We start from the raw sequence: 20834 nt of genomic DNA, 5'->3' as shown, positions 1-20834 counted from the left end.
TTTTTTTCCATAGCCATTTACTATGTTCATATTTATGTTTATGCTATACCTGTTGTTGTGATTGGCTCTGGCCCAGCTCCTGCCACAAGGAATGTGGAGGGGGAGGTGGGGGAAACATCCACATGCCACAGACCTGTTTTGCTCCCAATAGAATCTCCCGATGAAGGCTCCTCTGATGAAGGAAGTGTGAGTAGCAGGGAAGAGGGGAGTTTGGCAGACAGCCCAGAAGGAGATCAATCAACCTTATCATTCCTGGATGCATAGTAGAGAACAACTGAAGGATTATTACAGGAGATACGTGAGGCCACCTGTGGTTGGGTGGGGCTGCTGTAATTAGTGCTACAGATTAAAAAAGCAGTGTGCTGATTTAGCCTTGTGGAAGTTTATCTGATTCATAGTTTCGTCAAGATCGTGGTTTTGCTGTTTCCCTGTTCAAGATTGTGTGTGGACTTTCTGGACTTTGGAATTGGACTCAATTTCCCAGTTACTGGGGGAGAAATTGGATTGCATTTAACCTGTGCCTTGTGTGTACCAGAAAATCCCTTTGACATTTAAAAAGGGAGCTTTTTCTGCTTTTCTGTTGATAAAGACTTTTGGTTTTCCTTCTATCGTGTGGTGTGTGTCTTTTTGGACTAATTACCCTGTAATTACGGGCAGTTCGGACAAGGCGGCAGAACATCTGTTATCTTGTATGTGTTTGACAAAATAAATAACAACAACAATAACAACTCAGTGGGTCGGATTGTTGTTCGTTAAGCAGGTATGGAGAATTATGTCATTCATGCAACTGTACTGTTTTTCCCCACAAACACACAGACACACACACATCTTTTTGGAGAGAGAGAGAAAAAGACAGAGAAAGACAGAGACAAAGAGACAGAGAGGAAAAAGAAGGGAGGAAAGAAGGAAGGAAGGAAGGAAAGAAAGAAAGAAAGAAAGAAAGAAAGAAAGAAAGGCAGTTCATCTTACCTTTGTTGTGTTCCCAAGCCAAGCTACTTATTGCTATCTGTTTACATATACATCATAGCGAAATCCCAAGTTGGCAAGCCAGTGCTTAGTTAAATGTTCAGTCAATGTGGAGTCCATCTTTCTTTGCCCAGCTCTTCTGTAGGGTGGACAACCAGGAAAAGCTACAGGACTATTATAGTTTGTCCACTTCCTAAGAACTCAACTTCTGGATTCATATAACATACTTGGAATATTAGCAACTGCATGTACAGAGTAGGCTAACCTTAGCTTTAATTTTATTGCAAGCTCTGAAAATGGCTTAACTTCTACAACCAATTTAAATGCCTTTTGCATGGGAGAGATAAGCCAACTTGTGGTAACAATAGTGAACTCAAAAGATGTGCCCCTTCGTGGTAAAGTTAGGCAACGGCTACCTAGTGTATTGTGCATTGTGTAAAAATGTACAATGAATGTTTTATCTGGCATCTATTGTTAAAGGTGGACTTGAACCAGTGATGGGCTACCAAAATTTTTGCTAGCACACTATGGGTGTGGCTTATGCATTTCGTTTCAACATCTTTCAGTGCAAATTGGGTGCTGTGGGGTGGAGCTCCAAATTTTGCTCCCGGAACTGCATTCCTGACCATTCCCGTAGGAGCCCATCACTGACTTGAACCCGCTCCTAGACCATTACATCATTGTTGCATTCATGAAGTCATGTATTGTATCCTGAATGTGAGACTCTGATCATTATCATTTACAAAAATTGAAAAATAAATAATATCCGCAGGATTCCAAATCTCAGTAGGGATAGGAAAATAATAACACAGCTTATAAGAAATGTCTGTAGCATAAATCAGAGCCAGCTACCTAGTTTTAGGCAGTAATGTCTTCTATTTTCATCCCTGACCTCAACCAAGAAGGATACAACTCTCATGCCCCGCTCCACCGGGTCAGTCAGCAGAAGCCCTCGTGGAGCATAAATCTTCTCATTCTGCTCCTGGATATACTTGGAGATCTTCTTCAGAACCTGGAGAAATAATTAGTGAACCAATCAGAACCAATTTCATGTTCCCAGATAATACATGGCACAAAGTTGAGAAGAAAGTTACTAAACAAGTTCCACTCTCTTTTAGAAATTGTGCACTATTATAAAAATGAACAAAAAATAATAATCCTGGCTCACTGTTAATTGCACTTATTTATCCATCATATTTTAGGTTCAGATTTACTATTTTAGGGATCCCTCCTCTCGTAGTTCTTTCCGTGCCTGGCCAGATGGGAGTCATCCTCCTTCTGAACATGAGTTTGATACTATCCCAAAATTAATGTCATTTTGGAATCCTATTAAAATATACTGAAAATAGCACTAAAACCTTTATCAATATTATCCTCTGAAAACTGTAGCTTTTGTCACACAGGTTTCCCTCCCTTCCAAGGTTGATGTAAAGTGCTAGCACCCACACCCGTGCAAAACACACGTCCAGAGTGAGGTAGGATAGATCCATCATGTACTAAAGTTCACGTCTCCCTCCAGCCACCTTGCATTTGTGGGGTGTAAGTCAAAACCAAAGCCCAGAGAATTTATTTATTTGTTTGTTTGTTTGTTTGTTTGTTTGTTTGTTTAGTTAGTTAGTTAGTTAGTTAGTTAGTTAGTTAGTTAGTTAGTTAGTTAGTTAGTTAGTTAGTTAGTCCAATACACAATAATACACAATGAAGGTTATAGGATATAGTAGAGAAGAAATATGAGATATAGGAGAGACTATAGGACAGGGGATGGAAGGCACTCTAGTGCGCTTATGTATGCCCCTTACTGACCTCTTAGGAATCTGGAGAGGTCAACTGTGGATAGTCTAAGGGTAAAGGGTTAGGGGTTAGGGGATGACACTGCAGAGTCCGGTAATGAGTTCCATGTTTCAACAACATGATTACTAAAGTCATATTTTTTACAGTCAAGTTTGGAGCGGTTAATGTTAAGCTTGAATCTGTTGTGTGCTCTTGTGTTGTTGTGGTTGAAGCTGAAGTAGGACATTGCAACATATGATCTTGTGGGAAATACTTAGATCATGTTTAAGGCATCGTAGTTCTAAGCTTTCAAGACCCAGAATCCATATCTATTCTCCTTAACATAACCTGTGGATCCCAGATAAGGGTAACCCTCTTTGCCAGCGTTTTGCCTATGGCAAGATTGCACAAAATTGATTTTATACTAATGTAGACTTCTATCAGTCAAATAATAGAATGTTAGCACTTCAAGTTACCCTTGGGGGAAAAAACCCATGTGACAAAAAATACAATTTTCAGAGGATAATATTCTTTCAAACTTTCTATCTAGTACAGGTAGCACATGGAGCCATATCTGCTGGCACGCGAGCTGTTGCCCTAGCTCATAGAAACATAGAAGTCTGACGGCAGAAAAAGACCTCATGGTTCATGTAGTCTGCCCTTATACTATTTTCTGCATTTTATCTTAGGATGGATATATGTTTATCCCAGGCATGTTTAAATTCAGTTACTGTGGATTTATCTACCACGTCTGCTGGAAGTTTGTTCCAAGGATCTACTACTCTTTCAGTAAAATAATATTTTCTCACGTTGCTTTTGATCTTTCCCCCAACTAACTTCAGACTGTTTCCACTTGTTTTTGTGTTCACTTTCCTATTAAAAACACTTCCCTCCTGGACCTTATTTAACCCTTTCACATATTTAAATGTTTCAATCATGTCCCCCCTTTTCCTTCTGTCCTCCAGACCAGTGTTTTTCAACCAGTGTGCCGTGGCACACTAGTGTGCCGTGAGACATAGTCAGGTGTGCCGCGAAGCTCAGAGAGAGAAAGAAAGCAAGAGAGAAAGAAAGCAAGAGAGAGAGACAAAAAAGCGAGAGAGAAAGAACGAGCGAGAGAGAAAGAGAACAAGAGAGAAAGAAAGCAAGAGAGAGAGAACAAGAGAAAGAGAGAGAGAAAGAGAGGGAGGGAAGGAGAGAGAGAGAAAGACATAGAGGGAGGTAGAGAGGGAGAGAGAAAGAGAGCAAAAAAGAGAGGAAGGAAGGAAGAGAAAGAGGGAGAGAGAAATAGAGCAAAAGGGAGGAAGAGAGAGAATTTTTTGTCCAAACTTTTTTTAGCTCCCCCCCCCCCCCGCACCGCTCAATGTGCCCCAGGGTTTTGTAGATGTAAAAAATGTGCCGCGGCTCAAAAAAGGTTGAAAATCACTGCTCCAGACTATACAGATTGAGTTCATTAAGTCTTTCCTGATACGTTTTATGCTTAAGACCTTCCACCATTCTTGTAGCCCGTCTTTGGACCCGTTCAATTTTGTCCATATCTTTTTGTAGGTGAGGTCTCCAGAACTGAACACAGTATTCCAAATGTGGTCTCACCAACATGCATATGTGTGCTGGCCAGGTGACTTTTGGCTCGCACAGAGGCTCAGGGAGGGCATTTTTGGCTTCCAGAGAACTTCTGAGGGGATGGGAAAGGGTAGTTTTACCCTCCCCCAGCTCTAGGGAAGCCTTTGGAGCCTGGGGAGGGTGAAACTCAAGACTACTAGGCCCACCAAAAATTGGGAAACAGGCTGTTTCCAGCCTCCAGAGGGCTTCCGGGGGGGGGGGGGCAGAGGAAGCTGTATTCACCCTCCTCAGGTATTGAATTATGGGTGTGGGCACTCACGCATGCGCAATAGCGTGTGTGCACACTCTTTTGGTACTCCAGGAAAAAAGGTTTGCCATCACTGATCTAGTACCTGAGATTTAACCTCTGGACAATATAAATGGATTGTCTCGACTCTTACATGGCTAAAGACTAACTTGCAGCATTGGAAAATTAACTCCATTTATTTGTCTGAATTTACAGACACTTTACATCCTGGACACAATCTGTTTCAACTCCTGCCCTCAAAACCATGCTATAGAGCAGTGTTTCCCAACCTTGGCAACTTGAAGGTATCTGGACTTCAACTCCCAGAATTCCCCAGCCAGCGAATGCTGGCTGGGGAATTCTGGGAGCTGAAGTCCAGATATCTTCAAGTTGCCAAGGTTGGGAAACACTGCTATAGAGCACTGCACACCAGAACAACTAGACACAAGTACAGTTTTTTCCAGAACGCCATCACTCGGCTAAACAAATAATTTCCTCAACACTGTCAAACTTTTTACTAAGTCTGCACTACTATTAATCATCTCATCATTCCTATCATCCATCTCCTCCCACAAATGACTGTATGACTGTAGCTTTGTTGCTTTTATCCTTACAATTTATATTGACTGGTTCCTAGTATGATTGGATTGCTTATTTGTACCCGGACTATAATTAAGTGTTGTACTTTATGATTCTTGACAAACATATATTTTTCTTTTATGTACATTGTACACTCTTTTACACACCAAGACAAATACCTTGTGTTTCCAATCACACTTGGCCAATACAAATTCTATTCTATTCTATTCTGTTCTACTCTACTCTATTCTATTCTATTCTATTCTACAAATTGAAGATCTGGTTGCACTTGCTATTTATGAGTGGATTGCATACAGATGTAAACTTTGTATAGACCATATAATCATATAATGGGACTCATTTATACAGAATACAGGTTAAAAAAAAACCTAGCTGTATTAAGGCATTAGAAATATATACATATTTGCAGGATCCAACCTGGATCATTTTCCAGAACCAAAGGTTTAGTCTTTCGAATTGTGCTGCAGCCAATCCTTCGGAAACTTTTTTCTCACCAGAATGTACCGTACATATTTCAATATTTAAATTAGACAAGTATATATAAAATTGCAATTGTGCAGTGTTATAATGATATATCATTTTCTTTTTCATATTTCCTTCCCTTTTTATTAGAGCACTTTTTACTTATGTAACTCCATAAATTTTATCTTTGTGCTCGGCTTTTTTCCTCTTAATTAAAAAGCAATAAAATATACATTTTAAAAAGCCTTGGGAAAAAACCCTGAGTTATATAATTAGAAAGAGAGTACATGGTATGCAGTGCAAATGAGGGCAAATTGCTTGGCCACTGCACGTTATTTATTTCAATAACTTGTAAAATTAAAATAGTTATCTTGATATTATTTCCCTGGTTTGGGAGCCCTTAATACAGCATAATAAACACCTATGATATTAACTATTGTAAATTAATTTTTTGATTTGATTTGATTTGATTTGATTTGATTTGATTTGATTTGATTTGATTTGATTCGATTCGATTTGATTTGATTTGATTTGATTTGTATGCCGCCCCTCTCCGCAGATTCAGGGCGGCTAACAACACTGATAAAAACAGCATGTAACAATCCAATACTAAACAACTAAAAAAAACCCTTATTGTAAAAACCAAACATACATACAAACATACCATGCATAAATTGTAAAGGCCTAAGGGGAAAGAGTATCTCAGTTCCCCCATGCCTGACGGCAAAGGTGGGTTTTAAGAAGCTTACGAAAGGCAAGGAGGGTGGGGGCAATTCTAATCTCTGGGGGGAGTTGGTTCCAAAGGGCCGGGGCCACCACAGAGAAGGCTCTTCCCCTGGGTCCCGCCAAACGACATTGTTTAGTTGACGGGACCCGGAAAAGGTCCACTCTGTGGGACCTAACTGGTCACTGGGATTCGTGCAGCAGAAGGCGGTCCCTGAAATAATCTGGTCCGGTGCCATGAAGGGCTTTATAGGTCATAACCAACACTTTGAATTGTGACCGGAAACTGATCGGCAACCAATGCAAATCTTCTCTTGTGTCTCCAAACCTTCTCATAGTGAGTCTCCATGCAAAGAAAGATGAAGTAGGCAGTGGCACACGCCAGACATCCTTCTAGATAAGAGCTGCCCCCAATTTTCTCAGCCTCCGCATAGAAGTTGTTCAGTGTCTTCACTGTTTCCTCAAAAAACTGCCGCTCAATCTTTGGGAGGGGAAAAGAAAAGAAACGACATAAGTTTGATAGGTAGCATGTCATTTTAATGACTACTGGTGTTCTCCTGCTGGAATTTCTAGCAAGTATACACTATTTATTTATTGGTTTGTTTGACTGATTATTTATTTTTATTGCATTTATATGCCGCTCATTCCAAAATGGACTCTGAGCATCTAACAATAGTTATAAATATAATACAAGTAGGAAGCAGTAAAAACATCACTAAAAACACATGTATAATAAAAACCATATATAGAATAGAATAGAATAGAATAGAATTTTTTTGGCCAAGTGTGATTGGACACACAAGGAATTTGTCTTGGTGCATATGCTCTCAGCGTACATAAAAAGACAAGATACATTTGTCAAGACTCATGTGGTACAACAGTGTTTCCCAACCTTGGCAACTTGAAGATATCTGGACTTCAACTCCCAGAATTCCCCAGCCAGCGAATGCTGGCTGGGGAATTCTGGGAGTTGAAGTCCAGATACCTCCAAGATGCCAAGGTTGGGAAACACTGTGATACAACACTTAATGATTGTCATAGAGGTCAAATAAGCAATGAAAAAACAATCAATATTAATAAAAATCTTAGGATACAAGCAACAAGTTACAGTCATACAGTCCTAAGTGGGAGGAAAAGGATGATAGAAATGATGAGAAAAACTAGTACAATAGAAGTGCCAATTTAGTAGAAAGTCTGACAGTGTTGAGGGAATTATTTGTTTAGTAGAGTGATGGCATTTGGGGAAAAACTGTACTTGTGTGTAGTTGTCTTGGTGTGCAGTGCTCTGTAGCGATGTTTTCAGGGTAGGAGTTGAAACAGTTTGTGTCCAGGATGTGAGGGGTCAGTAAATATTTTCCCCGTAAATATACAGTAACAAACAATCTTAATTCCAGGCCTCCTGGAAAAGCCAGGTTTTAACAGCTTTCCAGAAAACCATTAAGGAGGAGATAATGCAGATCTCTGGGGGCAGTTGATTCCATAGGGTTGGAGCTGCCACAGAGAAGGCTCTTCCCTGAGGTCCCACCAACTGACATTGTTTGGCGGACGGGACCTGGAGAAGGCCAATTATGTGGGCCCTTACTGGCCACAGCAAGGTATGAGGGAAGAGGAGGTCCTGTAAATAGTGTGGCCCTGAGCCATTTAGGGCTTTAAAAGTAGTAACGAGCACCTTGAATTGGGTTTGGAGACCGACTGGCAACCAATGCGTTGTGGTTAGTTCTCACCCAGTTCCTGCCCCAAGGAATGTGCAGGTGAATGTGGGGGAGCCATCCACATGCTGCAGGCCTGTTTTGCTCCCAGTGGAATCTGCCGACGAAGTCTCCTCTGACCAAGGAGGCCTGAGTGACAGGGAGGAGGAGAGTTTGGCAGACAGCCCAGGAGGAGATCAATCATCTGTATCATCTCTGGATTCTGAACAAGAATTAATGACACATCCACGCATGCACAGAGTGATGCATAGGAAGCAACAACTAAAGGATTATTACAAGAGAAAATGAGGCCACCTGTGGTTGGTTGGGGCTGCTGTAATTAGTGCTGCTGCTATAAATAGCAGCGTGTGGGTTTGGCCGTTGTGGAGAATTATCTGATCCTTGTGTTTCATGAATGTCTTGCTGACTCCGGCCTTTGTTGACTTTTCACCACTTTGAAACCAAAGCAGAGCAAAGTATGTTTCACTTCGTGGAAGAAGAAGGGCTGTGACTTTCTTCACAGCTGCAAGCTAAGTACTTATGAACTGATAAGGGACTTGTACAAACTTCCAGGTTGTTTTGGGACGAGTGCTCTTTGCAATACAAAAAGAGTGCTTAGTTTATTTTGAATTTTGTGATAAAGAACATTGCTTTGAATTTTCAAACGTGTGTGTGTGTGTGTGTCTGAAATTTGTACCTTTGGATTTTTGGCAGGCTCCTACCAGAGAGTCCAGCAGAACACAATGCAGCACTCATAGAGATGGAGTAATACAGGCATACCTAGGTACACCCATAATTGCACGCACCACTGCATTCTTCACCAGCTGAAGTCTCTGAACACTCTTCAAGGGTATTGAAATGGCAACGTCTTGGGCATTGGCATGTTGTGAGAATGGATGATAGGCGGATTCTGAAAGATCTCCTGTATGGTGAACTCGTGCAGAGAAAGCGTCCCAGAGGGAGACCAGAGCTGCGATATAAAGATATCTTTAAGAGGGATTTAAAGGCTTTGGGAATGGACATTAACAGCTGGGAAACCTTGACCTCTGATCGTTCAGCTTGGAGGCTAAAGACACAGCATGGCCTTCTCCATTTCAAGGAGACACTTGTTCGGCAGGCCAAGGCTAAGAGGCAGTCCTGAAACCAGCAAAATCTGGGGGCCAGGCAGGGGACAGATTGCATCTATCCTCAGTGTGAATGCTCTCAAATTTGTCTTTAGAAGTTGTTTTAGGAACTCTTTCCAGAGCACGATCCCATAGTCTTTTGAGACTGAAGGTTGCCAATGCCAATGGTATTCTCCTTTATGGAAATGTCAAAAGGTGGAACAGAAACATAGAAGATTGATGGCAGAAGAAGACCTCATGGTCCATCTAGTCTGCCCTTATACTATTTCCTATATTTAGGATGGATATATGTTTATCCCAGGCATGTTTAAATTCAGTTACTGTGGCTTTACCAACAACGTCTGCAGGAAGTTTGTTCCAAGCATCTACTACTCTTTCAGTAAAATAATATTTTCTCACATTGCTTCTGATCTTTCCCCATACTAACGTCAGATTGTGCCCCCTTGTTCTTGTGTTCATTTTCCTATTAAAAACACTTCCCTCCTAAAATATATTTAAATGTTTCGATCATTCCCCCCCCCCTTACCCTTTTGTCCTCCAGACTGTACAGATTGAGTTCATGAAGTCTTTCCTAATAAGTTTTATGCTTTAGACCTTCCACCATTTTTATAGCCTATCTTTGGAAAGGGGCGGCATACAAATCTAATAAATAATAATAATCTTTGGACCTGTTCAATTTTATCAATATCTTTTTGTAGGTGAGGTCTCCAGAACTGAACACAGTATTCCAAATGTGGTCTCACCAGCGCTTTATAAAGGGGGATCACAATCTCCCTCTTTCTGCTTGTTATATCTCTAGTTATGCAGCCAAGCATTCTACTTGCTTTCCCTACCGCCTGACTGCACTGTTCACCCATTTTGAGATTGTCAGAAATCATTACCCCTAAATCCTTCTCTTCTGAGGTTTTTGCTACCACAGAACTGCCAATACAATACTCAGATTGAGGACTCCTTTTCCCCAAGTGCATTATTTTACATTTGGAAACATTAAACTGCAGTTTCCATTGCTTTGACCACTTATCTAATAAAGCTAAATCATTTGCCTTATTACAGATGCCTCCAGGAATATCAACCCTATTGCACACTTTAGAGTCATCGGCAAATAGGCAAACCTTCCCTACCAAACCTTCCCCTATGTCACTCACAAACATATTAAAAAGAATAGGACCCAGAACAGACCCTTGTGGCACACCGCTTGTAACCTGTCTCTGCTCGGAATACTCGCCATTAACAACAACCCTATGATATCTACGCTTCAGCCAGCTGCAAATCCACTGAACTATCCAGGGATTAAGTCCAATCTTCACTAACTTATCTATCAGCTCTTTATGTAGAACTGTATCAAAGGCTTTGCTGAAGTCCAGATTGGCAATATCCACGGCACCACCTTCATCCAACACCTTTGTGACATAGTCAAAGAAACCAATGAGATCAGTCTGACATGATTTGCCCTCAGTAAAGCCATGCTGGTTTGGGTCCAATAAGTTATTGGTTTTTAGGTGCTGATTTATCCTCTTTTTGGGTAGTGTCTCCATCATTTTAACTACAACTGATGTTAAGCTAACTGGCCTGTAGTTACCAGCTTCTTCTCTACTACTCTTCTTGTGGATAGGAACAACATTGGCCATTATCCAATCATCAGGAACATCTCCTGTTAACAGGGATTGGTTAAACAAATCAGTCAGGGGGGTAGCAATGACAGATCTGAGTTCTTTAAGAACTCTGGGGTGGATGCCATCTGGACCCATTGCCTTATTTATCTTTAATCGTTCAAGTTCTTCTAAGACATCGGCCTCTGAGATCACTGGAACTGAATCCCTACAGCTGGAAGCAATGCTATATCCATCCATAGAGACATTACCAAATCAAAAGATATGGTAAGAAATATCCATTTACAGTGTTCCCTCAATTTTCGCAGGTTCGAACTTCGCGAAAAGTCTATACCACGGTTTTTCAAAAATATTAATTAAAAAATATTTTGCAGGTTTTTTCCCTATACCATGGTTTTTCCCGCCTGATGACGTCATGTGTCATCGCCAAACTTTCATCCGACTATAATAAATATTTTTTTTAATAAACTTTAATAAATAAACATGGTGAGTAATGATCTAAATGGTTGCTTGCTAACGGAATGGGAAATTGTACTTTAGGGGTTTAAAGTGTTAAGGGAAGGCTTGTGATACTGTTCATAGCCAAAAATAGTGTATTTACTTCCACATCTCTACTTCGCGGAAATTCGACTTTTGCGGGCAGTCTCAGAACGCATCCCCTGCGAAAATCGAGGGAACACTGTATATGCGAACATTTTTCTTTAAGAAATTCCTCTGCTACTGCATAGTTAATGTTAACAGGTTAGGAAAAATCCTTCAAAGTGTCAAATTTATTCACAACTCTTCAGATACTCAATCCCACCCCTTTCCACTCTGTTACTAGCTAACAGCAGAACCTCAAAGACTCAATGCGGTTAGGTAAGACCATTTTTACACCCTCTGTCTATGCAAAAGAACAACTATGACAGAATTCAGAAATCCAACCTTGTATGTGTGGGTGAATATGCGCAGGGATTAAATCCCAGGACTCTTTTGTGGCAACAGATATTTCATTGTTCTTTTTGTCAGACAGGGATGTGGAAGACCCCTGCAACCTGTTTACATAACAGTCCTGTTTAGTCTGAAATTCTTTGGTTCCTACTTTGCTACTTCAGCCCTTCCACAAAAAAGTACACCTACAGTAAATTCAGTGGGTCCTGGAAGTGTGCCTAGGTTGGAGCTGCTCCAGTCCTTTGCAACAGCTTCCCAAATGAAATTGGAGGAGAGGAAGTGGCACCCTAGTAGCCTTCCAGAATGCCATGAAGGTCTGGCTCTTCTCCCAGGTGTTGGGGTAAGATGGAGTTGATACAAGTGGTAAATTTTATAGCTGATCACCTGGCGTTGCCTGGCTATTTATTTATCCCAATCTTGTATTAGACAAGAAAAGGAATGAATTATATCTATAGTGTCAAATCAAAGCAATTTTATTTACAGGCTTTTAAAAGTACATTGATACCTCGTCTTACGAACCCCTCGTCATACGAACTTTTCTAGATACAAACCAGTGGTTTAAGATTTTTTTGCCTCTTCTTCCAAACTATTTTCACCTTACAAACCCGCCGCCGCCACTGGGATTCCCCGCCTCTGGACTTCCGTTGCCAGGCGAAGGCTCCCCTCATTTGCAAACCCCACCTCCGGACCTTCCGTTGCCAGCGAAGCGCCCATTTTCGTGCTGGTGGCATTCCCCTGAGGCTCCCCTCCATGGGAAACCCCACCTCTGGACTTCCGTGTTTTTGCAGTGCTGCAGGGGAATCCCAGCAGGTGCTTCACTGGCAACGGAAGTCCGGAGGTGGGGGTTCCCAGCGAGGGAAGCCTCAGTGAAATTGCAGCATCGCAAAAACACAGAAGTCTGGAGGTGGGGTTTCCCATGGAGGGGAGCCTCAGGGGAATCCCACCAGCGTGAAAACAGGCGCTTTGGCTGGTGAATTTTGGGCTTGCACGCATTAATCGCTTTTCCATTGATTCCTATGGGAAATATTGTTTCGTCTTATGAACTTTTTACCTTACGAACCTCGTCCTGGAACTAATTAAGTTCGTAAGACAAGGTATCACTGTATAAGGACTTTGTTAGGGAACTTGTGGACAGCTGAGGGACCACCACCCTTTTTTACCATTTCCTCAAACTGGGCATGGGACTGAAACATATATCCCTGAGCTGGCCCATGCTGCGCCTCCTTCACCCCTGTCTCTCTGGCTTCGAAAGCTATTTTGCCTCAAGTGGGGTGGTCCTATCCTTTGCGCAGTGAGATGGACAAAGGATGATCCTGTGAATATGGGCCAAAGCTGTGAGGTGGGGGTGGATGATCTGTTTAGGCCATGGCGCACTCAATCAAAGGCCCCTGTACTGGCCTAATGTGGGTCCCTTCACTTCATGGGCCTACTATGTGAGGTAGGCCTAGGCCTGAGTTGGGGCAAACGATGATCCTGGGAACACAGGTCAAACCTGTTGCCTGTGAGAATGGACCATCCGGGTGAGGTGGGGGTGGGTGATCCGCTTAGGCTAAAGTGACAAGATTTTAACATTGGTAAAGAGGGACACCATTGACGGGGGTGGGCTTCTTGATTAAAAATTTGGTCTATATGGAGCAAAAATAATTTTCTCTTTTTTTCTCTCTCTCTCTCTTCCTCCCTCCCATTCTCTCTATTTCTCCCTCTTTCTCTCTCCCTCCCTCTTTCATTTCCTCTCTTCCTTCTTTTTTTCTCTCTTTCTCTCTCCATCCCTCTTTCTTTCTCCCTTGCTCTCTTTCTTTCTCTCTCTCTTTTCCTCCCTCCCTTTTTCTTTCTCTCTCCCTCCTTCCCTTCCTCCTGCTCTCTTTTTTCTCTCTTCCCCCTCCCTTTCTATTTTTCTTTTTCTCTCCCTTTCTTTCTTTCTCTTTCTCTCTTCCTTCCTCTCTTTCTCTCTCACTCTCTCCTTCCCTTCCTTTCTCTTTCTTTCTCTCTCTCTCCCTCTTTCCCCTCCCTCTCACTCTCTCTTTCTCCCTCCCTTTCTATTTCTCTCTATTTCTCTCTCCCTCCCTTTCTCTCTATTTCTCTCTCTCTCTTTCTTTCTTTCTTTCTTTCTTCCTTCCTTTCTCTTTCTTTCTCTCCCTTCCTTCCTCTCTTTTTTCTCTTTTTCTCTCTCTTCCTTCCTCCCTGTCTTTCTCTCCCTCTCTCTCTCTCTCTTCCTCCCTCCTCCCCTGTTGTTTCAGTGAGACCGGGCTCAACAAAAGCCGCATGCCCTGGACGAGTTGGGGGTAGGGCAGAGGAAGAAGAGGAGGGGGGAGGAGAAGGGGCTCAGCAGCTGAGCCACCCGAGCCTTTTTCAATGAAGGAGCCAGCCAGAAGGACTCACACGGGAGGCAGAGGAAGAAGGGGAACTTACCGAGCTGCCAAGGCTTGTCAAATGCCCAGCCGCTTTGGCTTTCTCCTACAGGCTGCCAGCTCCACCTGCCTCTTCAGGGATTGGCCTGGCTCAGGTAGGCAGGCAGGCAGATTAAGATCGCTTGGTGGGGGAAAATATAATGTGCTTTAATGAAATGTGCCTAGGTGAGATAGGCAGCATGTAAGTTCTTTAAATAAATAAGGAAGTCACGAAACATTCATAGAATGTTAATGGGACATCACAGCTTAATCTGAGCTCCAATCTACTCATTGGTTTGATATAAAATTTTGCTATAGTGTTTAAGCCATATGAAATAACAGATTGTACCCGACTGTCCAGTTCAGGAGGGAATTTGGTCTGGAATTGACAGATAGTTCCATCACTGTAATCTCGCTGTATAAAAACCTTGGTAGCCAATGAAGCGCTCCTCCGGAGTTCTTGGAGATTGTGGACCTGAAAAAAATTGAAATCAGGAAGTTACAACATGGGAAAATCTTCCTACAGTAGAACTGGTGGGAGCTCACACCGTATTCCGATACTTGCAGATCAAATGCATGGACTTCTTTCATTCCTGGATTGCTCTGTACTTTTTGTACTTTTCTACATTTTCATTCAGAGACAACCAGTGAAGGGCTACCAATTTTTTTTACTACCACACAGTGGGTGTGGCTTATGCAGGACGCCCTGCCTTTTCTTTCAACATTTTTCAGTGCAAATTGGGTGCTCTGGGGTGGAACTCCATTTTCGCTACCCCACTGCGTTCCCCCCCATCCGGGCAGTAGCCCAACCCTGGAGACAACACATAATTTTCCCTTGCATTGCATACTACATTGCATGCGTATGAAAGTTCTCCCCAAGATAAATTATACACTGATAGGTTGTTTTGTTTTCTATCTTAGGGCAGAAATGTTAAAGAGTCCAAGTCCAAGGGAAATGTGCTGTTCTATAACATATAACAGTGCAAAGCAATGCACTGAGCATGACCAAAGGCATCTTAGAGCATTGAATATTATACATTTAAATTTTTTAATTAACCATTGTCCGTTGTTCTTGAAGCCACTGGAAAGCGACTTAATTATCAGGATTGTTTAAGAAAAAAATATAAACTGCCTAACTAAGTAGACTCAGTGATTTCTGCTTCCATAGAGATTCACACCATCAGTTCCACTTGGGCAGATGACCATTCAAATATATATGTACAGTGGTACCTCTACCTACGAATGCCTATACTTGCAAACTTTTCTAGATACGAAGCGGATGAAGAGATTTTTTTGCCTCTTCCCACGAACCATTTTCTACTTGCGAACCCGAGCCCGGTAAAATTCCCCCTTTAATTCCAGCCATCTCAGGCTTTTTTGGGCTGCTGGAGGAGCCTTTCGGTGGTACCGAAAGAGGAAGAGGAGAAGTAGAAGGAAGACAGGAGGATGAGGAGGAAGGCGGGCAGCCGAGGACTCCCGCGCTCGGATCCTCTGTGGAGGGGGCGGCCAAGGACAACTCCTCCTGAGTGCCAGGCAGCCAGGCCGCAAGCATGTGAACCACCTTATGGGGGGGGGGACAGCAGAGGGAGAGGAGGGCAGGGGTGCGGTTGTTTGGACACCGGTGGAGGAGGAAGAGAAAGAAAGAAGGAGGAGGAGGGGGAGGAAGAGGAGAAGTAGAAGGAAGAAAGGAAAACGAGGAGGAAGGTGGGCAGCTGAGGACCCCTGTGCTCGGATCCTCTGCGCAGGGGGCAGTTGGGGACAACTCGTCCTGAGCGCCAGGCAACCAGGTGGCGAGCGAGCGACCAGGGGGGAAACAGAGGAGGGAGAGGAGGGCAGAAGTGGTGGTTGTTTGGATGTTGGTGGAGGAGGAAGAGAAAGAAAGGAGGAGGGGGAGAAAGAAGAGAAGGAGGAAGAGAAAAGGAGGAGGAAGAGGAGAAGGAGGAGGAGAGGAAGAGGAGAAGGAAGAAGAGGAAAGGAAGAGAAGAAGGAGGAAGAGAAAGGGAGGAGGAAGAAAAGGAGGAGGAGGAGGAAGAAGAGAAGGAAAAGGGGGAAAGGAATCTCACAACCGACCCCTCCACTCCCCTTCCAAAGCCCCTTCTTTCCTTCCCCAAGCTGTGCCAGCACTGCTGTCCTGTGGCCCTCCAGAAGATACAGCCGGGGAAGAGCGATCTCCTTCTTCCCAGCCATGCACACCAGCGAAGGCGAGCAAGCAACCTTGTGAGGGGAAACCGTGGAGGGAGAAGAGGGCAGGGTGGGGGCAGTCGTTTGGATGCTGGTGGAGGAGGAAGAGAAAGAAAGGAGGAGGAGAAGGGGGAGGAAGAGGAGGAGGAGAAGGAGAAGGAAGAAAGGAGGACGAGGAGGAGGAGAAAAGAAGGGGGAGGAGAAGAAGGAGACAGCAAGGCTGTCAAGGAGGGTGGAAGCTCCACCGGCTGAGAAGCCGCCAAGCAGCTCACCATGTGTGTCAATCTCCCCGTGAGACTCTCTCCGGGCAGCCTCCACTGTCTCCCACCACCAACACCCGTCTCCTCCACTCGCCCCCAAACAAGGACCAGAATGCCAAAACGGGTGACTTTTCAGGTGGGGTTGCATGCATTATTTGCTTTTACATTGATTCCTATGGGAAAAATTGCTTCTTCTTACGAACTTTTCTACTTAAGAACCCAATCACGGAATGAATTAAGTTCTCAAGCAGAGATACCACTGTACGTAGTTACTGATCATTGCATATACTGTAATAGGAGCAATAGGAACTACCATTAATATCTGCATTAAAATGCATACTAATGGGATATGGTCAGAATGCTGAAATTGTTTTTAGATAATGTTTCATGAGTCATTTTGGCACCATCTTCAAACTGGTATTTCTTTTCCTATAAGCTTTTTGGGTGGTTATCTGCAGGTACTTCTAAGAATAGTGTATATTTCAGTTAAAAGTTTGAATTTGCACATTTTAAATGAAAAATATTACTTTATTACCTAATAAATATCTTCTTAATTAGTCATGGTATAATTAAATAGTCTAACAGATTAATTATACATTTCCAAGCTACAACCTCCCAAAACATTAAAGGATCTTTTATGAGGTTGAAATACAGAAAACCAATATTCTACTATTTCTTAATTCTAGTTTCCCCCCCCCCCCCATTCAAATAGCAGACACAGAATGGTCCAATTTCAGTTCTGATTGGGATCAATAAGCATTACGATTAAATGGTGATACAACTGGATTTCAATCTCAATTATTTATATCTGACTCCAGTGTAAAGATTATGTTCTCACACCACACTAATATATGCATGAGCTATCTACACTTAGATTAGTGTATGGTTATTAAGATGAGGAGGGGTTCTTAACCAAGGTCATAAAATAGAAAATAATTTAAATTAGCAAGATGAATGAAGATGTTCAAACATGTTACCAAAGATGATATGTTATTGGATATTTCACATATAATAATCTTCAAGTGAGTACAACTTGTTGAAATACAATCAGAATTAAACAGGACAAACCTAAATTAATAAGGATTATTTCTTTTTCCCACCCATAGAGGGAAATCTCTCCGTAATAAGAGCTCACTTAATAACCATCAATCTCTTAGCCTGTGGTTGCATTAAAAGCATTGAGTTGGCTAAGGTTGTGGATGATATCAAACTTGGAGAAGATGCAATATGATTTGAAAATAGAATGCATTACCATAACATGATGGTTATTAATCAATTCATGGTGGGCAGCATACAAATCTAAATAATAAATAAATAAATAAATAAATAAATTAGTGTTGAAGACTCAGAGCTGCTGCCTTTAAGTTTATTTCTCATATTATATGCTGCCTAGCCCTAGGAATTGAAGTGGTTCAAAATGAAATAACAGGTTATATGACATCATAATGTTAGACAAAAATGGTCCAGAAAAGCTATTTTATGTTGTTAAAGATCCAAGAAGTTTCATTAGTTTAAATATGAGGTCATCCAGTTCAATAAAGTTTCCTAAGTATTTAGAAAACTAACAGGTGTACTGAATTTGAAAGTAACCCTGATATCCCCCAATAAAAATGGGAGCCAATATTTATCTCATTCTGCATTTAAATGGAAATCTTCCATGATCAGAAGTCCCAAAGGTGCTTTTTCAAATGGCAGCTGGACTTTTTGGTGTCCAGTTGCCTCTTGAAAAATCATCTTTGGGACAACCATGACCTGGATGACTGAGAATCTCCATAGACATCCAAGAACAGAAATTGAGGATTGAAATTAATTATTTTAAGAGTTGAAGAAAGGTGAAGTTAGATAACTATAAAAATAACTGCCTATTATTTTGTGTGTGACTGAGAGAGAGAGAGAGAGAGAGAGAGAGAATGAATCTGTGTACTTGTGTACTTTCTTTCTTTCATGGTCTAAGGATATCCTACTGAGTCTTTAACAAGTCCTTTGTGCTTCCTGCTACCCGCCCTTCCATGCCCTCAGGAACAGCTGCCCTTCCCCTAGCAACAAGCAAGCTTTTAGCTATTTGTGATCTGACTCAGATTAATTCTCCTGTTCAGGGACACATCTTTTATTGACAAACATGATTTTACTAAATGAAATGAGAACATGGGAAATATGGGACAAGAGCAATAATGATTGTGGGGAAAAAATCGCTGAAGGGTGGGATTCTTGATAGGGGCTGACTTTGAAAGAGTTTTGAAACCAAGCACTATATAATGGTGCACCATTAGAGAAAACACTTCATCATTTCTTTCCTTTCCATTCCTACTGCATTTTTAACCTTATCTTAACAGCAACAACAAAAATCATATTCCGGACCTGCCTCTGAGTCCATAATTGATTGATCTGAATAATGGAGCTTCCATTTACTCTAGAAAAGCACAGCTCTTGTATCTCTTTCTTCCCTGTTCATCAAAGGTACAACTAAAACTAAGTCCAAAGCATCAGACATAAGGCAGCCTTACCCAACCTTGTTCCTTCCAGATTCATAACACCGCACTAACTATCATCCTACAAGCATAGCTATTGACTAGGCTGCTAGCACAGTGCTACTGAGAAGGGCTCCCCTGGGATTCTGATTTTCTGTCTATGGGTGTCTCCCATGTGTTCAGGGGAATCCATTGATTCACTGCTGGGTGGGGGTAGGAAATCAAGCAATTGACTTTGGAGGGAGTGATGGTATTCCTAGCCCTCAATGACCCTCAGGTTTGTTTGTTTTACTTCCTTTATTTATTTAACCTGTACAATTGCAGCAAAAATAATAATAATCAGAAACTCAGGAAATGCAAACGACCCTCAGCACAACATAGCAAGGAACCTGAGGCCACAACAACCAATAACAGCTAGCATTAGGGTGCCTGGTTGAAAGCTTCCTGCAGCATCAGTAAGAGGTCAGTAAGGGGTGTGTATAAAGTGCACTAGGGCGCCTTCCGTCCCCTGTCCAATTATCTCTCCTATATCTCATATTTCTTTTCTTCCACTCATATATCTCTATATTTCCTCCTCTTTCCTCCATTGATGTATTTTATTCTTATATCTTCACTCCTATCCTTTCTTTCTGTCTTTCTTCTTTCTTTCTTTCTTTCTTTCTTTCTTTCCTCTCTTTGACATGTATTACCACATGATTAATCTCATTAACATAAATAAATAAATGGATGGATGGATGGATGGATGGATGGATGGATAGATAGATAGATAGATAGATAGATAGATAAATAAATAAATAAATAAATAAATAAATAAATAAATAAATAAATAAATAAATAAATAAATAAATGCATCAGAGCAAACAAGCACAACCCAGGAAAACATGACTGCAGCTCCAACGATTCGGCAGAGCCCCAGCCTTCAGGACATGTGCCGGCAGTTGCTCACCTCAGTTGCCATGTTTCACCAACGTGGCTCAGTGCTGTTCCTCCACACCGAGGGCTGAAGCTGTGTGACGATAGCAATTGGTTGAGGAGGGAGACTTGCTTTCCCAGAAAAGGCGCTGTCCCTGGTGCTGTAGTCGGAGGAAGCCCTCAAACCTCGAAGCTGCTGCCAGCGGGGGCGGAATTCAGTCTGCTGCGTTGAGGTGGCGCCTGCGGTGGGAAATAGACGCAAAGCGGGTGGTTGCTATCCTTGGTCCTGAAACTTGCTATTGGAAAAACAGCAAACTGGAAGCCAGCATCTCATCTAGCGTTGACGACCCATTTCCCAAGCTGATCCCTCGGTGGGTAGCTCAGCTTCGTTGCACGGGCTGGCTCAGTGAGTGGCATCATAAGGGGAGGGGATCCACAGCTTTAAGTGGGAGCTGCACCCCCTCCCCTGCATCCCCCTGTTGGAGGGACAAGATCTAGCTCGGGGAGGGACTGTGAGAGGCGGAGCTGCCAGAGCTAGGGAGGGGGGGAAAACCTCCGCTGACGTTTATTTCCTGCATGCCTTTTGCAGGAGCTTGCAAGCACTTTACACCTTTATATTTCTGAGGCTGTGGATTGCAGTGTTTCTCTGGAAAGTGCCGAGACGGCTCCCACTTCCAGAATGCTTTTTTGATCTGGTGAAAGCCCAATAGCAGCTGCCGCATAGCTGCCCTCAATGCGAAAGAACTAGTTTTTTTTTTTAAGTCAGATTGATTCATTTGCTGTGCTAATGAAAATCTAAGATATAGTTTGTTATGTTTGCAGAGCAACAGTAGAGAGACCCACAGTCCATAGCACACGGTGATGAATTCCACAGTCTATGTTAATTAATCAATTTTAGTTATTTTAATGT

The 20834-nt window shown here is 42.3% G+C and overlaps 1 protein-coding gene across 13 annotated transcripts in view; it reads right to left on the bottom strand.

The window, feature by feature from the left end:
• The window catches only part of GOLGA7B (golgin A7 family member B), a 60503-nt gene that overhangs the window by 3455 nt on the left and 36214 nt on the right, over window positions 1-20834 (bottom strand). For all 13 annotated transcript variants that reach the window (XM_070752939.1, XM_070752940.1, XM_070752945.1 and 10 more), the window contains exons 2-5: window positions 19959-20164; window positions 14453-14578; window positions 6693-6845; window positions 1877-1978 (exon numbers count right to left, since the gene is read on the bottom strand). In XM_070752939.1, the coding sequence (XP_070609040.1) occupies window positions 1877-1978; window positions 6693-6845; window positions 14453-14578; window positions 19959-19970 (393 nt within the window). In that variant the 5' untranslated portion in view covers window positions 19971-20164. The remainder of the gene's footprint in view (window positions 1-1876; window positions 1979-6692; window positions 6846-14452; window positions 14579-19958; window positions 20165-20834) is intronic.

This window comes from Erythrolamprus reginae, chromosome 5 (assembly GCF_031021105.1).
Source record: "Erythrolamprus reginae isolate rEryReg1 chromosome 5, rEryReg1.hap1, whole genome shotgun sequence".
In the NCBI taxonomy this organism is placed as follows: domain Eukaryota; kingdom Metazoa; phylum Chordata; class Lepidosauria; order Squamata; family Dipsadidae; genus Erythrolamprus; species Erythrolamprus reginae.
The sequence above is the reverse complement of the archived record's forward strand: the minus strand, read 5'-3'. Positions and strand labels throughout refer to the sequence as shown.